General features: G+C 37.2%; 1 protein-coding gene across 6 annotated transcripts in view; it reads right to left on the bottom strand.

The window, feature by feature from the left end:
- Nucleotides 1-21,241, bottom strand: part of LOC128026490 (protein quaking-like) — a 95,473-nt gene that overhangs the window by 62,100 nt on the left and 12,132 nt on the right. For all 6 annotated transcript variants that reach the window (XM_052613689.1, XM_052613684.1, XM_052613685.1 and 3 more), the window contains exon 2: nucleotides 7,001-7,143. In XM_052613689.1, the coding sequence (XP_052469649.1) occupies nucleotides 7,001-7,143 (143 nt within the window). The remainder of the gene's footprint in view (nucleotides 1-7,000; nucleotides 7,144-21,241) is intronic.

The raw sequence follows: 21,241 nt of genomic DNA, 5'->3' as shown, positions 1-21,241 counted from the left end.
ATATTATAGATCAGTGGTTAGCAGTATGTCTCTGTAGTACCGGTAGTTACAGACTCTCGAGTATATTCAGTACCGGCAACTGCGTTCAGTCGCTTCCGTGTAAGTCAAAACGCAGGGCTCCAGACAGTAGCCGAATATATACTAGTGTCTGTGAATATTAAACTGCAAAATACTATTTAAATATTACTCCCGCAAAATCTACATCTCTGTGGGTGACTGGCACAGATGCGCGAGAGCTCGCTGTTTTGTAGTCTCTGCTGTGTGTCATGAGGACACGAACGCATAAACCGTCACTTCATGAGAATTTACCGTTTCATTTGAGAATACTGTCATATCATAAACACAGACACTCAAAGATCTTCATGGCAGCCCATTAAAATAAATGTTTGGTTTACATGAGTAAATTGACAATATATAAAGCTACTGTTGTAGCCTACAGTAATAATAATACATCTCTATAATAATAATAATTATGCCTAGATGGTTGCTTGTTTTTTACTTGTTTTTTACTTGTTAGAGATTATCTGATTAATAGATCTTTTTTTATATTCCTAGACTTATTTGTTGCAGTTTTTTTATACAGTTATATTGTAAAACTTAAATACCTTTTTTAGTTTGCGGTGTTAGATTTTTGGCTGCATTTGAAGTTCTTTTTTGCATAAGAAAATAAATAATACTGTCAAATTCATGTTAGATAATAAAAATACTGTAATAAATACAGTAGTTCACCATGTATTTGTTCATGTTTTATTGAGGGATCTGTCTGAAGCACACCATAAAAAAATTCTAGCAATTTACACAGGGCTAGTAGTATATACAGCTGTATATACAGATATACACCCAGGTATCGGATCAGTACTCGGTATCGGCCGATACCCTGAGCCCAGGTATCGGAATCGGTATCGGGAAGAGAAAAAGGGTATCGGAACATCTCTAGTAGGTGCTGGAATCTATAACCTTGTTCCAGGAAACGTTCGGCCTTATTAAGTTCATATCAGAACCTCACTGCACACTTTCATCAGGCACCCAGAATCAGAACAAATACACACAAGGGGTTATATACTTACTAGGACAGGGATTCAGTTTCATTTGATTATCTGTGTATGATTAATAATTATTTCCAAATGCACATGCTGAGGACAACTGAGAATAGGTTAAAAAAACATTTGGATTAGAAAGAAGTATTATGACAGAAATAAGTATTATTAGTATTATGATAATTAAGTCATAACTGTAAAACGGTAACTGAGTAATTTTAAGTAATTATTCACAGGACTCACACATTTAAAAATATATTTTATTTGGTCTGATTTGATAATGAGTCGTTCAGACTTTTTTTATTAAACATTTTGGCCTATTTTTTGATAAGCACCAATGCAAAAGGCTTACAAGATATTTTTATTTTTATTTTTTTTATTTTTTTTAAGATCATCCATAACCAATTAAATGTTGTTTATAGTAAATAATAATAAAGCTTGGGATCAGTAAGATTTTTTAAATTCATACATTAATTCAAAAAGCACACACACTCATTAAAAGGGACACTAAAGGCATTTGTAATGTTGCAAATATTTTTAATTTATTTGAAATAAATGCTGTTCTTTATTTAACTTTCTATTAATCAAATAATCCCCCCCCCCAAAATGGGCAAATTCAGATTTTCATAGGAATAAATAACATTAATATATGCAAATCAAAAACAGAAATTATTACATTTTAATAATATTTCACAATATTACTGTTTCACTGTATTTTTGATTAAATAAACTCACTTACTCTTGGTAAGCCTAAGAGACTTCTTTCAAAAACGTAAAAAGGAAATCATAAAAATAAAAAATAAAAATCTTCCCAACACCAAACTTTTGAACAAGTGTTAGTAGAAAAATGTATATTCACTATGCAGTATAAAAATATGCTTAGTCAGATTACTTAAATATGCATCTATAACATCTAAATTAACTGGCTTCATCAAACTTAAAAAAATATTGTTTTATATGACTGAATTATTATGAGAACAGTAAGTTGTACCAATGAAACTGAATTTTAAGGATCAGAATCTAGCAGAAATTTTCAACACCCTTCCATAATTCTTAAGACTTTTTTCATTTCCCAATCTCAGACAACACAACCTTAAAATTCCCTGATGTTTCTAGGCATTCCATGACCGTGGAAACCCTCTATTAAAACCCCATGATCATTAAAGCATTTTACTTCTGTAATTCACAAAACTACAACTGTAAGGTCAGTCAGTCACACACACACTCACACTCATATCCAGATGGAGATGAAGTCATATTAATCAACACCAGCTGCTGCTGGTACGGCAGCCAATATCCCAGTTAACGTCCAGTAGTTTTGCATTTATTAAGCCCTCGTTCAGTTCTGAGTTATGGGTCCATCCCATCAGACTCATTTAATTAAAACAATGACTCGTGGAGATATGAAGAGCTGGTAGCCAGATCTCCTGCATGACAAGACAAATCACAAATACATATGTGTTGAACACACTGCCCTTTAGATCTGTATATATGCAGCTATGTATAACACTCACACCGCCTGAACACAACAGTCTTCCTGAAATAGCAGCGTCTCTGTGTGGCACAGCACTGGTTGAGGAAAGTAAAACTATAATGTATTGTTTAACACCCAGAGGACATGTAGAAGCAGACTTCAAAAAATGTTATGAAAGTAAATTCATAGACAATAATTTTAGCCATAACATTAAGAAAAATCACAAATGACATCACTTCTCTCAGTTGGTCTCCTAGACAGAAAATTATCTTAAAGAGATCTTAATGTTTCAAACTACAAACCTGATTGCAAAAAAGTTGGGACACTGTACAAATTGTGAGTAAAAAAGAAATGGAATAATTTACAAATCTCATAAACTTATATTTTATTCACAATAGACTATAGATAACATATCAAATGTTGAAAGTGAGACATTTTGAAATGTCATGCCAAATATTGGCGCATTTTGGGTTTCATGAGAGCTACACATTCCAAAAAAAGTTGGGACAGGTAGCAATAAGAGGCCGGAAAAGTTAAATGTACATGTAAGGAACAGCTGGAGGACCAATTTGCAACTTATTAGGTCAATTGGGAACATGATTGTGTATAAAAAGAGCATCTCAGAGTGGCAGGGTCTCTCAGAAGTCAAGATGGGCAGAGGATCACCAATTCCCCCAATGCTGCAGTGAAAAATAGTAAAGCAATATCAGAAAGGAGTTTATCAGAGAAAAATTGCTAAGTGTTTGAAGTTATCATCATCTACAGTGCATAATATCATCCAAAGATTCAGAGAAACTGGAGCAATCTCTGTGCGTAAGGGTCAAGGCCAGAAAACCATACTGGATGCCCGTGATCTTCAGCCCTTAGACGACACTGGACATCACAAACAGGAATACTACTGTAATGGAAATCATAACATGGGCTCAGAAATACTTCCAGAAAACATTGTCTGTGAATACAATCCACCGTGCCATTCGCCGTTGCCGGCTAAAACTCTATAGGTCAAAAAAGAAGCCATGTCTAAACATGATCCAGAGCGTAGGCGTTTTCTCTGGGCCATGACAGAACTCAACATGACAATGAGTTCACTCTACTCAAATGGCCCCCTCAGTCACCAGATCTCAACCCAAGCAACTTTGGGATGTGGTGGAACGGGAGCTTCGTGCCCTGGATGTGCATCCCACAAATCTCCATCAACTGCAAGATGCTATCCTATCTATATGGGCCAACATTTCTAAAGAATCTTGTTGAATCAATGCCACGTAGAATTAAGGCAGTTCTGAAGGCGAAAGGGGGTCAAAAACAGTATTAGTATGGTGTCCCTAATAATCCTTTAGGTGAGTGTACACTTGCTAAAGGAAGGGGAATCAATCTTGCAGCTCATACTGATAATGATTAATAATCTTTGAAAGTTGCTCATCCTGACTGTAGATGAGTTTGACCCAGAAAAGGAAACACTGGGAGAGATGATAGATGACAGCAGCGATTCACTCATTCATTCGCTCATTTTTTTCACCGCTACCATCATCTTCCCCTCTCTCTCTCTCTCTCTCTCTCTCTCTCTCTCTCTTTCTCTCTCTCTCCCACACACACACAACAATAACTGTAGATTTGTACCTTTCATTTTAAGCAGCAGCGCTCTTCTAGGACGGCTGTCTTTCCCAGCCTAATAACATTGTTCAGCAAATCGGAACGGGTGTGTGCTGCCAGGAGAGAGGCAACACAGCATGAGTTTGTAGGAGCAAATTAATTTCTGTGCCGCTGCGTGCCTGTCTACGAGACGAGTGTGTGTGGGGCACTTGGGGTGTGGGGCCATTCGCTCTCTTTTATCAGACGGGGCAGGCCGCTGTTCCTCTGTCCCGATTCCCCGACCTCATCATAGCCTCACATTCATCACCGCCGCATGTCCCAGGCTGCTTATCTTCTTCACTCTTTCTTTCACGCTCTTCCCTTCATACTATACCTCATCTATAAATCTATCATGTCATCCTACCGCTGACCTGGAAATACCAGCGACTGTCTGCGACAAGATAATTCGAGATTTTTAATCCTGTTGGGGCGGATGGTTGGGATGCTTGTGCACACATTGGGCCTCATTCAAGAAATGAGAGCAGAACGGATTTCTGTTTAAATAATGCTGCATTTTTGGTAATAAGCTAAAAATAATGCCTTTATATATTTTGTCGTTGTTTTGTGATGATTCATTTATACACTAGCATACAAAGGTTTGCAGTCAGTAAGATGTTTTTTGAAAGAAGCCCCTTGCAATTATTTGATCAGTAAAAAGAGTAACATTGTGAAATATTACATCAGTTTAAATGTGATGCTTAAAACACATTTCGTTTTGTAAGCAATGTTGTAAATAGTTGTGCTGCTTGATATTTTTTTTGTAAACCAACCTTTTTCCAGTGCTGCCACAGTTGCAGCAATAATTCTAAAGGAATTCTTATAAAGTCCGTTTTCATACCAGCAAATCTGTATGACTTGCATAAACTACGACAGCACTTGCAGCACTTTGTGTTCTTATAAAATAATCTGTGCTATTATCATTTTGTAGACAAAATGCTGCAAACTTTACCCTGATTGGGAGCTGTATGTGTGTCCTCATCCGTTTTCAAAGCAGCTAACCATGTCTAACTTCATGTCATCAATCAGCTTCATGTCATCTTCCCACTTATTAAATAATGACAGCTGAGTTACTGCGAAAAGACGGTCATTGCGACACTGTAAAGAGATGAAACTATGACGCCATGTGCTTTTAACAAAAATGTCATTAACGTTATATTATCAGATCAGAAAATACGTTAATTTGATTAGAAACACCAGAGACCGGAAATGTAAAGCATCATTCCAGTCCGGCGAGACTTCTGCATTCAGGAAAAAGGTGGATAAGATGAGTTCTAGTCTATAGAGGACTCCACTGAAACCGAGGGCATCTCTTTTATTGCTCATCCTCTTCCTCCTAATGAGCCCAAACTCACTAATAATGATCCTGGGTGACCTTCAGACCAGCAAGGTTGGCCAGACCCTTCACACACACACACACACACACATACACGATAGCCTTTACTAACTCTCATAGTTTAAGAGCAAGAGCTAAATTACCCACAATGCTTCAGCAACTGCAGACAGAAAACTTCATTCACTTCAAAAAAAGAAGTATAAAATGGAATGAACTTTTAATAAAGTTCCAGTATTATGCACCAGAAACAATAAAACATGAATAGTATAAATACTAAGCATGGCTTTCGATGAGTTTCATATTCATCCTCTAATCCACTCTCATTGTGTGTATTTTATGTATCAAACAACAACGCTATAGGCTGAAGCAAGAATCAGTCAAAAACAAACTGCCCCTCAAACCAGAAAACTTCAGCAAAATGGAGTGCTCTAATCCCAAACAGTATTTACGCCCCTGCTGGAGAGACTCAATTAGTGCTGGCTATGCAGGAATCACGCTGGTATGGAACAAGTTAATTGGGATCGATCAGCTCTGAACTCGACTGTTTCCCCAGAGTCGGACGCCTTAGGCAAGCAGGATCCGACGGCAACTGCTTGAATGATTTGTTAACCACCGACTGGGTTGTTGGTGATGCGGTTGAGCGGCTCTGACTCAACACAAACTGGAAAAGCAAGGGAGAATTCAATGTCACCCCTGTTACTAGAGACGTACAAAGACTCAAAGAGAGCGACAGGGGGTAGGATACCACTTTCAGAAAAATATACTGTATGCAGGAACAGCTGTATTTAATGGAATAGTTCACTTAAAAGTGAAAATGGTTTAATTTAATATTATCTGCAAGTTCTGAAAGTTCTATAGTTCTAAAAATATTATTTTAAGAATTGAAGTACACACTCAGTACAATTAATCACACTCCTTTTCACAAAAGGGCGATATAAAGAAAGCTATAATGAAAAGAAAACTATAATCTTAGTGGTGACAGTTCAAGAAAAAGAAAAAACTGCTCATACATCCAGTGAATTTATCCTTCTCAGACGCACAGCCAACCACAAACCATTAGCTTAATAACACAATAAATTAAATGGACTCATAAAATGGAGTCAAACACTTAGTGCAACCTCAATTCTTCAGTACGTCTAAATGAAATCAATATACTGGACGTGGGCCCATGTCCTAATGCAAGGAAAACTAGATTACATTGACTTGTATGTCTCTCTAATTAAATAAGTCCATACTGAGCAGCCGCACACTGTTATTTACTATTCCATTCACTCGTTGAGCTTCAGTAAAGAGCTTGTGTGAATGCAGACATTCACCTCAAATCATTTTTAACTGACCTTGCCCCGAGACTAGATCGTGTGACAGTAAGGTTCTGAATGCATTTTTAATCATGTGTAATTGAATTTTTAATTTAATGAAACAAACAAACCCACGTGCACTCGCAAAAATGGCTTTAATTATTTAAAACTTTGTGATGGAACTGAAAGTGAATGTGCAGTGTGAATGGGTTTTAGGCTTGAGACTCACGTCAGGATATTCTTTAACAGGCACATAGAGTTTCTCTTGGAGCTGAACGATGGGGCCGACGGCGTCCGGGAGCTCGGAGCTTCTCTTCTCCGTGCTGCCGTTTAAAGTGTCATTGTACATGTCCTTTCGTACCCTGCTGATCTCTGAAATAAAGAGAAACACATGCACCATGAGTTCCTACATCAGTCAGGATACAAACTAGGCAAGAACAGGATTATTACTATAGTGTCAGGCTATATGCTACATTTCCTTTACCATTGGATTATTTGCACTCTAATATAGCAGTAGAAGAGCGCAAATGCTCCTTAAACACTGCTCTTAAACCTAATGAACCATTCAGTATGTTACAGCGAAGAGCATGATCCTAGATCAACAGTGTTGTTGTCAGACAATATGGTAATCAAACAGTTTAGGGTTGCGCAATTACATAATTGAAACAATTGCGTGATTATTAATCATTAAATACACTCAATGTAGGCCTCATGATTCAGTGTTTTCAAGCAGTGTCAGAGAAGGTGTTTTTTTTAACAGAGTGCATTGTGAATGCAAAGCAATTCAGGTTTTCACATTCCAAATGTTTTTGGCAGCTACAAGTTACAATATTAGGGCTACTTGATGCAGTTTAGAAAATTTAAAAGAACAGCATTTATTCATTCATTCATTCTTTTAATTACAATGTTAAAGTCTTAACTGTCCATTTTGATCAACTTAACATGTCCTTGCTAAATAAATATACTTTTATCTTTCAAAAAAAAAAAAAAAAAAAAAGTATGCTTGTTTGTTTGTTGGCTTTTATGTTTTATTGAGTGCCATTAAAATAATATTATACCATCGAAAACCAAAAGTGTGAAGGAAATGTGTTGGTTCTTTGGTTCTTTTAAAGAGAACTCAAGTCCGAGCAGCATAGCATAAGCAGAACACGACTTAATATAAGTGACATGCTGTTTTGTCATTTTAACTACACCATGTTGAACATGAGAGCTTCTGCTTTAACCATCATATTTAAACAGTAGCAATATAAAAGATGAAATGGTTTTATTACAATTCAAAACATAGTATGTCAAACTAATATTTGACTAAATCACATAGCTTTAAATCAAATGTTAGCTTTGTACCACCCACATAAGAACCGTAGTATAAAGAGACTCCAGACTGCAGGCTGACATCAGTTGGATGCTGGACGCTGGACAGTTAGTACATTTGAACAAGACAAGCAAAGAACACCTCTGCAAGAACAGAGAAAACGAAAGTGACAAGACGTGACTAAGAGAGCCTCTTTGTCTTTGAACAGCTGTAAAACCACAAAAGATCTTTCTGAGAGGATATGACTACCTTCTGAAAAACCTCAGGAGACGTATATATCCATTTAGCCTGGAGGCCCTTTGCTCTTTTTACAATGTGCCATAGAGCCACAGAAGCAGAAGAGTATCTCTAAAGTCAAAAAAGTGAATGGCTCTTTCTGCTATTGTTGATTAATCATAAAGAAGGTTCTGGTGACAGACCACAGACTTCAACCTGTTGTACAAATAGTTTCCTTGCAGTCATCTATGCAACTTAAACTGCGATAACAGAAACTATTTTAAGATTAAACAATACACACTGAACTCCTGATGTTGCTGAAATCCTGTCCTGTTGAGATTTACTGCAGGAGAACGAGGGAAGATGGAGAACAAGTACAGTAAGGACCGTTATCACATGTGATCCGTCCCTTAATATAGTGAGTAAAAACTGTCCTTAACTGAAACCTTCCTCCATGATTTCTAAGGAAAAAACAAGGATGAGGAACAGGAGAGAGAGAGAGATGCAGTGAGTTAGAGAGGAAGTGAGGGCTCTAATATGGTGGGAAAGACAATTAAAACAACCAAGTCTGTTAATATTTCATATAAGACATTAAATATCCCAGTCCCAGGCTGCTGCCAATGTTGTGTAATTCTATTACTGGATGAAAAATCCCCTGGTGCAGTTCTCAGAGGCAAATTGAAGAGGTCGGTTTGAGGGAGAGATGTAATTACAACGGAGATCGCACACTTGCATAGACACAACAAAGAGGACACACAGAACACACGGTTGTTACCTTTCTCAAACGCAATGTGTTGTAAATTTGACACTTCTTGTGAGGTCATGGGGAATTTGTCTTGAAACTGTAATTACACCTAATTTGAACAATTAGAAAAAAAGCTCATGTGATACAGCAGATGTGCGTTTGGGTCCTCATTAATGCATAAAATATAAACATGCAGTTTCAAGACCCTGTAATGTCTTCTGTCACCGTAGGTATTATTATTATTATTTTTTTTTCATTTTACCTGTAAAAACATTCATTTCACCAATTCTAACTCTTTAAAACCTGACACATTAACTAATAGTCTGAACTATGGAATATTGTAGTTTTTATTGTGGGGCAAAACATAAAATGCAATGCAATACAATGATGAATGAACAAAAATGCATAGCATTTGATACTCATATTTTAACACGATTTTTCTATGAAGTGATTCATAATCAAGTAAACCCGAGTTCAGTCCAGGACATGTTCATCTTTGAAATCCTACTAACAATATAACATTATTATATTTAATTGATAAAATTACGTAAAGAGCAAAAGCATGAAAACACGACCTGAAGGTGAACATTTTTACAATTATGCTAAAAAACCCTTTTACTTGCTACAAAGTATAAACCAAAATTGAGTACGACAAGTTTTTCTGCAAAGTTTAGACATGCTGATCACTTAGAAATCTGCATATCAAATGATACAGAAGGCTTCAAGTATATTATATGACCTCAAAGCTAATACACGTGGACTGAAAGCTTCAAAAAAACAACTTTGATTTAATGTTGTCTATGCAATCTACAAAATATTCATACAGCTTTCCATTATAATAACCTGTTGACCGAGGTTGCCTTGGACAGACATTTCAGCTAAATGTCTATTTAATGGTGGTCTGTGCTCATATCAATAAATCGCTGCTTAAAAGAGCCCTGCTGATGGCTATAAGTGAGGTACAGGCTCAGGGCTTCATGGCATTGTTGTTATCAAAAGTGATTTAAGCTTTTTCGCATTGACATCGAAGGCCACGGCCAAGAAAGTGGCACTGAAAAGAGTTTCCTCTAAGGCTGTGATGGCTACAGCATCTGAACTCTAGAGCTGATGTTGAAGTATGCGCAGCGGTGGCCCATGGATCCGTGAAAACGGATGTAATTATTGGAGAATGAGTGTAGTGTCTAGACCAATTTCTTTCTATTAATTTAAGAGGGAAGGTAATTAATGTATATAAATAGCTAGCTATTTATCCAACACTTCTGACAAATTAGTTAAAATAATACAAGCTTTAGAGATGAATCCACACAATAAAATATATAACACGTCTGAATACTTTTCTGTTATGAATAATTACAAAGGAACAACTGAATAATGCAATATTAACATTCTAGTAACTATTCCGAACGAACAATAAACTGATTACCAAACTAGTAACTAAGATTCAAGTTCAACTCAGGTTTTACTACATCCTTCTAAAGCAGTTATTAGCAATTTGGAACAGTATTCTAAAGTAAAGATCATAGTAATTACTCAATATTACAAAATCCTTCATAATGAATTACAACACAAAGCCATACAAAACTCTCAAAAGCTTACAATGACTTCAGTCATTACTAGGGAGTTATCATGCTTTTTACTTTAGAATACTGTTCCAAATAATTAGTTATTCCTTTACTGTCATTAATGAATTACTACACAGGAATACATGAGTATTAAAGCCTGTCCTCCAACAAAAAACGACCATATAGGTCGTTTGTGCAAGCACCTTATTACGACCTATATTTACGTTTTAAAGTTAAGCGCCCTCTAGCGGGTCTAAAAAAAATGACAGTATTGCGTTGCGTCTGTCGTCATGAAATGACGTATAATGTCATTACCAATCAAAACGCACCTTTATTTAAATGCAATGTGTGGGCTTTTTACACCGATCTCACAGTATTTCCTACATATTTTACTAGATGGCTCATTCATTCAAATGACCACACCTAACCCCACCCCTAAACCTAACCCTCACAGAAATCATGCTAAATTATGATTTATTGATCAAATACATTTGCGTGCACGTCTGTTCCCTGGGATCGAACCCATGATAGCATGATTACATTTCAAGGTATAACACAATAATCTACCAACTGAGCTGCACAAAACGCAAATCAGAGTGCAAATAAAAGAGTACAAAACATCAATATGAAAACGACCTTTTGGCGATAGGGGAGCAATTGTAGAATACACACTGATGGGATGCATTTTAGGGATTTGGACAAACGACCTACACAAGCATATTGGTTGGAGGACAGGTTGGAGTATTAACATTTTACTAAATGTACAGTCCAGGCACGAAACTAATTGCTAATTGTCTCATTCAAAGTCGTGACACCCAATCAGGAGTACTTCCTAATCCTCATAACCATATATACTGTATCCTAGCCTGTGTTCAGCATATTGCGCGATTATGAAAGCTTTATTACACGGTTCTGTGGAATACTTGATTCTGATTAATCAGTCGCAACATTAAGACGTATGTTATTCCCTGATAACAACTGGTAAAAACTAATAACACAGGCTCATCTGGGTGACTGAAGTCGACGCTTTGCTCTTGTTTTTTATTAATAGTAGATACTAGAATGATATTAATGTTAATATAACAATATTTTGTTACTCATTTATTTTTGTGTTTTATTCATTAACAACAGAACAGTATTTTGAAGTTTTACCAAAAAATAAATAGACTAGTGAGTTAAGTGAGTAAAATTAATCAGTAAATTAATCAGACAAAAAAATAATAATAATAATAATACACTTTACAAGTATCTCAAGTGCTTTTGTGTAAAATAAAATGCTGTTTATACAATTAATTAATTAAATTTAATTTGCAAACTGATTGACGCAAATCAAAAGATTATTCATAAAAAATAAATAAATAAATCTGTCTCAGTGCAAAAACATCTGCTTCAGATTATAACTAAAAAACAAGGCTTAAAAACAGTTATTCTTTATAAATCTGACTGATAAGCATTTGAGGGTATTTTATATAATCACTGATAAAGTCACACCTATGACCGAAAATAATTTAAATTCTGCATCAAAGCACTGAGCGCTGGACTACATAAATGGCTGTCATTGTAATCAGCAATGCTGTCTACACTGGAAGTGAGAAGACTAGTTTTCTGTTCGCTGTCAGACTTTTTGCAGAAATCATTTGACTCATTTCTATTGTTGCATTGTATATACAGTCATCCAGCCCAGTCTTGTTGTAATGCATTTTTTGTAACAACAGAGAGTATCGCAAATGAAATAAAACACACATGCATAGACACTATACTGTATGTTTAGGCAAGGCTCTGATTGTGATTTCAATGACAAATTGGCCTTGGCAACAAGTATCCTGTAATGATAATGATAAACACCAGCCAGCCCATCCAGATTCCCACATTAGAATCACAAATATACCCCGAGGCCGTTAAGTCCCTGCCACTCAGACTGTACAGCAGAAATGTGGAGAATTAGCCTCTTCCTCTCCGGAGCAGAAAACACACATCCTCCGCTGGCTCTAACAACTGTGAATTAAGCTCCATTTTCCTCCAGCTTTCAAAGGCTGAGTTACTCTGAGCCTTCAGCTGTCATACCGCTAACAGCTGTAAAAACCATGGAAATGCACATAGGAAAATATTTTGTTACAGTCCAGTCAAACTCATTTACCAAACAAGCTCAAAGCCCAGGCGATGCCCTCAAGAGCATGCTGAATGACTTAATTATACCGTCCGATCATGCTTGGACCATGAGGAGACATTTATGGATGCTCTCGTCTAAATTCAGAGCATCTGAAGGCATAAGCAGAGGAGAATGCATGATGCGCTCAGGGTTGTTTTCTTCATTGGCTGATTAGGGAGGGCTGTCCGGTGGTCAGATCAGGCCCCAGACCAGAGGATGATTAAACTGTCAGTGGTGATTTATGGACAGCGTTATTACAGTGTTTTTTAGTGATTTGTCAGCTTTCTTGCCCTCAGAATTCAATCATTTTTCCTGCGCTGGCCTCCAGAGGTGGACTTACCACACTACTAAGCACGCAACAGCCACCTGCACACATACTGATACACATTCTGGGACACATTCCATGCACAGATCTACACAAACGGCCCATGGTGTGTGATAGATTCCCTCCACCTGCCTCCAACACAGATGTGGAGTATGCATGGAACATAATTACAGAAAACAGCTGAAGAGACCAGCTCAAACCAGTATAGATTTGCAAGCTACTTTAGGTTAGTTCATGCTAGATAGTGCTGGTTTGATTCTGGTCTTAGCCATGCTATTTACCTGCAAACCTAGCTGGTCAATGAATGTAAAATAGCTGACCCAAAACTGATGCAATATATTAATATATATATATATATATATATGTACAACCACATGGTAAAAAGTTGGATTTGTTTTCTGAATTGAATAATAATTAAATAATACATTTCACTCTACTAAGCTATCTTTGTAGGCTGCACGCAATAACATACAACGGGACCAATTAAATTTATTTTTAGTTAATCAAAAACCAGTGTGTCATGGGTTGCCAATGCGGGAAGCACGAAGGAGGCAGGTATTAAAAAACAGTGTCTTTTAATCATCCCACTTAGGGGAATAAGAAGAACACAACCACTTAAACCACGTTAGACAGGAAGAAGAACAGACAGAAACTGAAGGCTTATAAACACATGGAATCAAAGGAGAAAACGAGATGATTAATCAACACAGGTGAACAGAATGAAGGTGATTAACTAACTAAACAAATAAGGGCAAACGGGAACTTAAAGAGGAACATACACGTGGAAGTGGAAATGGAAATCTGGGAGGAAAGTAGGGAGCAGGCTCATTGGAGCAGTATGTGGAGGGAGCTGGCTTGTGATGAGCTTCTGGATGAGAGGAGCATGAGAATCCTCCACATCTACAAGGAACTTGGAACCATTTACCTCTAGCACAAAATATTCTGTTCCAGGTCTGCGGCAGTCATCAGGAGTCAGGAATTGGAACAAACTATTATCTTTTAGTCCCACCCGGAAGCACGCATTAATCATGGAGTTGCTCCACATACTGCTCAAAAGGCCATCCCTCCTGCTGGAGATCTAGGAGAAAAACCTCAGCCGAGTTCATCTTTTTTAAGGTCCTGTCTTCTTTCAGGGGTTGCCAGGGCAAAAAGCACGAAGGAAGCAGGTATTAAACAAAGAGAGTTTTTTAATCAACCCACTTAATAAGAAGAACACAATCACTTAAACAACGTTAGACAGGAAGAAGAACAGACTGAAGGCTTAAAAACACATGGTAAACAAAGGAGAAAACGTGATGATTAATCAACACAGGTGAACAGAATAAAGGTGATTAACTAACAAGGAGAACAGGAACTAAACAAAAAAGGGCAAACGGGAACTTAAACTGGAACATACGTGTGACACAGTGTAGACTAATTAAATAATAAATTATTATTTTGAGATCGAACCTTTCATTGACTGAACTTAGTGAATCCATCATATTTTCACCAGAGGTAGGTAGTAATGAAGTAGATGTACTCTAACTTTAACTAAGAAAAAAGTACTTTTATATATATATATATTTCACAGTCTACTTTTATTTTACTCTTCCTCGAGTAACTATTAAGTCTATTACTTTTTGAGTATTTATTTCTTGAAGTACTTGTACTTTTACCTGAGAACAGTTTTTGATTTCTGATTTTCATATATTAACGGAATGAATGAATAGATAATAAAAATAAAAATAAATAAATACTTTTATTCAGCAAAGATGCATTAAATGGACCAAAAGTGACAGTAAAGAGATTGATAATGTCGCACAATAGTTCTACTTTAAATAAATACTGTTCTTTTGAACTTTCTGTTAATTAAGAAAAATACTTTAAAAACAGAATACAATGATTTCTGAAGAATAACGTGACACTGAAGACTGGAGCAATGATGCTGAAAATTCAGCAATGCCATCACAGGAAAAAAAAAATACATTTTAATATATATTAAAATAGAAAACACTTATGTTAAACTGTAACAATATTTCACAACAACACTGTACTTTACAGTAAAAATAATAAGAATGGAATCAAATCAAAATGATCATGAATGAATCAGGCTAATCAAAGTGCTTATAAATAAACATCTAACCTGCAGCATTCAAAACTAATTTAAAACATATGATGATGTCAAGTCATGTGAATCTTTTCAAAAGCCCTGCAAAATTGTTCCCTATTTAAGACTCTAGAAAGAAAAGGACACTTTGATCTCTTCCTGTGATGCCCAGTCAATGCACACGATCCATTCTCTCTGTCAGTACAACACAATCTGCCTACCAGATCTCCCACAATCACATTCGCCGAATGACCCTCAACAACCACTCAAGTCTATCTCGGCAGCTATCTCCAATCGTAATCACAGCTCCGCTCAATCACAGAATTTAACACCACAAACACCAGCAGCTGCAGCCGCGCACCTCCGCTGGCCTCGTCAACATCACCGCTGACAGATCGCTGACACCCGGGCTTTCTCAATATTAATCAAACATCTGGTAAATTACAGGGTCCAACTAGATGACAGTTTCAGCTCAAATGATAGCCGCATAGTGACATCACGAAGCGCTATAGGTGGCAGTGCCTGTGGCAAGGCCTTCATCTGAACAGATGGATACAGTACGACATCACAGACTCTCGCTGCATGGAAAGATGCATGTGGTGAATGGAAAGAGAGAGAGAAACAGAAGAGACATTAGAAAAGGGACATATCTGCACAAACATAAGCTCAAAGGCAAGCTCAATTGAGAGCAAATGACTTTTGCATAAAAGTGAAGTGTGTAATTTGTGCATAGGTAATGTTACATATTGTTACATGAAAATATGTATGTTCTGAAATGTTACCTGAACACTATCTCTGTTCACAATTAGTCAGACCAGCAGATAATCAGTGTTGTTATTGTTAAATAAAACAAAAAGGTATTGAAAATATTTTTTGTTGATTGAAATGAAGTTGAAATGAAATATGAATGTTACCTATAAATGAAACCCTAAGCCTAACCCTAACCCTAGCACTAAAATCACTAAAACTGAAATAGTAAAGCTAGATAAAAATATTTAAAATAATAATGATAATAATAATAATAATAATGACAAAGCAAACCATATATGATAATTTAAATAAATGAAAATGAAAACAAAATTAAATAAAAAATACATAACGAAATGTATTTAAATTACTATAAGACACTGTCACACTGTACTCTGATTTGTTACAGAAATTACACTATTCTCAAACATTTCTAATCAAATTATGTTGTGATATTTACATTTATGTTATAGCTTTGTACTTTTATTTGCATAAAGTAAATTAAATAAAATGTTAAACTTAACATTAAAATATATTCAAAATAATCATATTTAAAAAATAAATAAACTCTCTCCACCACAGTCTTATTTGTGCAGTTTTAAGGAAGAGGTATTTATTTTGTCTGGCTAATGTCAGATCTTCTTTCCGGAAACCTGTTGGAAAAACAGTCCTTATTCTTCAATTTCGTGATATAGAAATGACATCCTGTACTTTACCTTAAAACGAAGCATAAATGAGAGCTCCATTAAGTCTCTGGAGCAACGAATGACACAAATACAAAGAGAAACAAGTGATACTCTATTGTGGCAAAGACACACACCCAGCAGTAAGAGTAATTGGCTATTGTTGAAGATGGTCTTAGAGCTGGCTGTGGGTATCAAGTAACAACAAAGAAGAGAGCAGCATGACAGCACAGAAAGATAGTTATATTACAGAGAATAAAAGCTACACCTGGACCAGCAACAGACATGGGCAAAGCTTTTACTGACATGCATTCCAGAGCAAGAAGAAAGAAGACAATGAAAAGACAGAGCAATGAGAACATCCTGAAAGACAGAGAGAGCCAGTGTAGATGACATCCTTCTGTGATTGTAATTACGCGTCTCTGTCAGAGGCGACTGCATCGCGAGCGAAGGTAGCAGCGAGGAGGGAGAAAGGAGGCGCTCTCAAACTGAGATGCCATCTGGGCCTGCGCTCTCTTCGGAATGATTGTACTGCCCAGCCCTCCAAAAAACCTGCTGCTTCCACACTCACACACACACATATACACACTAGTGCTCGGGTGAAAAGAGAGCACATGCTCGCTGGTGTGGATGAGATGCAAACAGCAAGACAATTTGAACAGAATCTTCCGGATTCCTTAGCTAGATTGCTAAGATAAGACATGAGAGACATGCTAGCGACTGAAAGAGGTTGAACACAACCAACTTGCATGTTGGTTTCTTTGTACCTGCGACTACAGCCAATTAGAAGAAAAACTCCCAAAACTAACCTATACATATAATTCACTGGTGTTTCTAGCTGAAATGAGCACTAGTTTCAGTAAAACACCAACAACTTGTATTCATTTTCACACAAATTCTGATTACGTTGATGCTTGCAACACATAATAATCTCCTTATATATTTCCATAGTAAACTTGCTTGTTAGCTCACCTGGTACTATTGAATTAGATCTAAGGTAGGGTTGAGTGCAGGCAGTATGTTATTTCTAAATGCAATCATGCATTAACCTATTAGCACCACTCACTGGACATTTATTTTCCGAACTGCCATGATACATGCATTAATCAACATAAAAAAATGTTGCTACAATCACATTTAATTGTTTCTGAGGAAATTTAACATGCTACCCAATGCTATTTGCTGGACTTTCCACTGTCATGAAACATGATACGACCAATCACAATATATATATTTTTTTCATGACACTGGGCTGTTTATTAAACCTGCCTCTCCATAGGAAAAAAGCAACATTGCTTATAGCACCTCTTGTGGACTTGTCACCAAATAAGTGCAGCAAATTGCACCCGGAGCAGCATTTTCCAGGTCTTCCAAAATTATAGCCAGAGTTATGTATTTCCAGTGAGTCTGGGTCAACCACTGGCATCTGAATTTTCAATAAGAAAGAACTTCAGAGTATCTTTCCAAGAGTCTTATCATGATGGCGTAAATAAAGAGTGAGTCGGCAAATTAATAGTTGGAGAACTGCTAACTCAGTCCCACGCAACAGCACATTTTGGCAAATACAGATTGTTTTCAGTCAAGGTTAACCAGCATGCTGAATGTCAGATGGAAGATTGTGGGCTTCCTCTCCACCCCAACAATCACATTTTTGGTGGTTAAGTGTGTGTGAGAATGGAAATGCACCCAATGTACTGACGCAACACCTTGTGTCCTCCCGCACCACCGCATCAATGGACAGCGACAGCGGCCACCTGTGCCTGGAGGGAAAAATCCCCCAGAATGCAATGGTACAAGCAGAGGATGCTTCAGTGGTGCAAAGCCCCACCATGAAAAGGAAGGAGGGGGATACAGTCTGTGCATCACCGGTTCTGGCACAGACCCACTTCAATTAGCTCAGTGTGCTGTGGAAGGAGCAGACACCAGTGCATCAGAGCGTCTGAAAAAACACCGGCTCTTCATGTAGAGAGAACACACTCATTGCAAAGACACACACATGTGCTACTTCACATGCAAATACAAACGGGTCATTTCTGTTACACAGCACCTTCTGAGCTCTGCAATTTTTAAAGAATATGATTGTGCTGAGGTTTAAGGAAGAATTAAAAAAAAAAAAAAAAAGATAAATCAGACATTCAGATTGTGATAAAATAAGACTAATATGTTTTACATTTTTAAATATTGAGTTTAATATATTATTTAGTATAATAAGATAAACTGAACTACACAACCAGAAAGAACCAAACCTACTAAAATTCACAGTGAGTGGATATTCCATAATGAATTTGCATGTTCATATATTTCTGTGCTTTTGTCCCTTGTGTAAATGCCCTTGTGTGTTGAAAAAAAAAAAAACCTAGATCTGTTTACTTTGTTGTATGTAATGATTTCTGCCCTATTTAAAAGTGCAAGGCAGCACCTTTCTTTTCAGAATGCCACTGGTGCTATTTAAATAAACGTAGGGGGGAAGGGTTTATCCCATCACCCAGAAAAGGCAGCCCAAGGCCTCGGGGCAACTCCGGTGTGTATGTGTGTGTGTGCATTTTAGGCACATTTATAAAGGATAGAGTATTTTGTGTGTATGTGTGCTGCCTCAGGAGGTGCTGACACAGAGGAAATGATGGTTCTTAGCAGTGAGTGCTACAAAGCTAATATGCAGCTGGATGGAGATTCTGCTGGGCTCCATACTGAGGCCAATATATGGGCCAATCTGTCACAAAAACCCGTCATATGCCTCCAGGCTCTTTCTCAGAACTACCAAATCCTAATGACTTTCAGCAAAATTCATGCTGTACAAACTAACCAAGCCTTTAAATTATCCCTCAAAATCTCTCTGCACAACTAATTCAGCTGTTCAACAACACATCAAAACTTCTGTAAATAACTATGACTACGTTTACAAGCTGTTAAAATTTGGGTTATGGTCTGGTCAAGGTCACTATTCGGGTTTCTGAAACATTCGGGATAACCCGTTTACATGCGTGAGCAGAGAGAGTTACTCCTGTATACATGGATTGTGTAATCATTCGCCAATATCCCAATGTAAACGGTGACGCATGGTTAGCGTCTGGACGTAAGACGCAATACGCGACATTTCCGATTCTTCTTCCTGTATCCAAAGACTCAAAAGACCAAGATTCCTTGCGAATAGAACATGCGCAGAACACACATTTTGATGGGGATATGCCGAAACGCGTTTACAAGACCAAATATTTGGGTTAGAAAAGGGGTACCCCAGGTATAATATCCCGGTTTTTAAAAACCGGGATATGAGCATATCCGGGTTTTTGCCGGTGTTCACATGGCCGTGCGCGACCGGGTTATTGCTAATATCCCGGTTTTGAACGGGTTATTGGCTGCATGTAAACGTAGTCAATCTCAGCCTTTCTACACCACACTACTCTATTACATAAACTGAGCCCTTCAACAGTTCTCTTTATGTGCAAACATTGCCGACGGCCCCAGTTTATTATTGTTTCACTTTCACAGCAAACCCCACTACACAACTAACTTAACCCTTTAATAACTCCTCAAAACCCCACTACACAACTAACTTAACCCTTTAATAATTCCTCAAAACTCCACTACACAACTAACTTAACCCTTTAATAACCCCTCAAAACTCCACTACACAACACTTAAAATCTTCATTACATAACTCCATAACTAAATCAACCTTTTTATAAAGCCTTAAAACTCCCAAATTTTTTTTTACTAAACCCTCTAAAACAAGGATTAGAGAATATTTGTCCATTAAAACTTAATCAAGACATCACTGAATTAATATTGCTAACTTAATAGGAATGTGAAAAACTAAGGAAGTCTAAGGAGTCTAGTTGTCCAAAAACACAAAATCATTCTGTGCAACTTAGACCTTCATTTTGTGTGAAGAACTCAAAACACGCAGGCACTGAGATGAGAACAAGGCTGATGACTGTGGCTGTCTTTTCAGAGATGGACAAGGTACTCCATACAGCACAGGGACATCAGATGACAGGTACACACAGTCTCAGCGTTGTTCATATTTCAGTTAGCAAATGAAGTGAAGCACAGAATGCATCTCTGCTCTGGCCTCTCTGATTGGCTGTCACCTAATTGTGTTGCGCTGTCACATGGTGAGATGGTTAGGAGTTAATAGGTTAATTTAAGAGAATGAACAGCCACACACATCACATGCTCTAGGAACGGAAGGTCACATTTATGCTGAAAACATGACTTTTTAGCAAAAAACATCTTACCCTTTACTAAACGTCAGACCCAAACTGAGTTTTCAGTGTGAAACACGATTAAAGTCCGACAGAAGTATGACAAAACGCATTACTTTAAAATTGTAAATCTACAGTGTACACGAACAATCCCAGATCTAACAAATCAAAGGTGGTTATGGCTTTAGTGTGACGAGGCTATTAACAGGAAAATTTTTGGCTGCGTACTGACATTATAATAAAAACCTGTGAGATCCATTAGCCTTTAACAAAGAATTAAAATGCACATTTGGTGAGCAAAGGGTATGAGATAAATCATGCTAAGTAGCTAAGGGAATCGATCATTTCTCAGATGGCCTGAATTGCTCTTTATCTATATTAAACAGAAGAGTCTAATGGATGGCACTTTAGATTGTCCCTCCATGTCCTTTAAAAGGCAT

Source organism: Carassius gibelio, chromosome A13 (assembly GCF_023724105.1).
Source record: "Carassius gibelio isolate Cgi1373 ecotype wild population from Czech Republic chromosome A13, carGib1.2-hapl.c, whole genome shotgun sequence".
Classification (NCBI taxonomy): domain Eukaryota; kingdom Metazoa; phylum Chordata; class Actinopteri; order Cypriniformes; family Cyprinidae; genus Carassius; species Carassius gibelio.
Note: the sequence above shows the minus strand (reverse complement) of the source record. Positions and strands in the feature narration are given on the sequence as shown.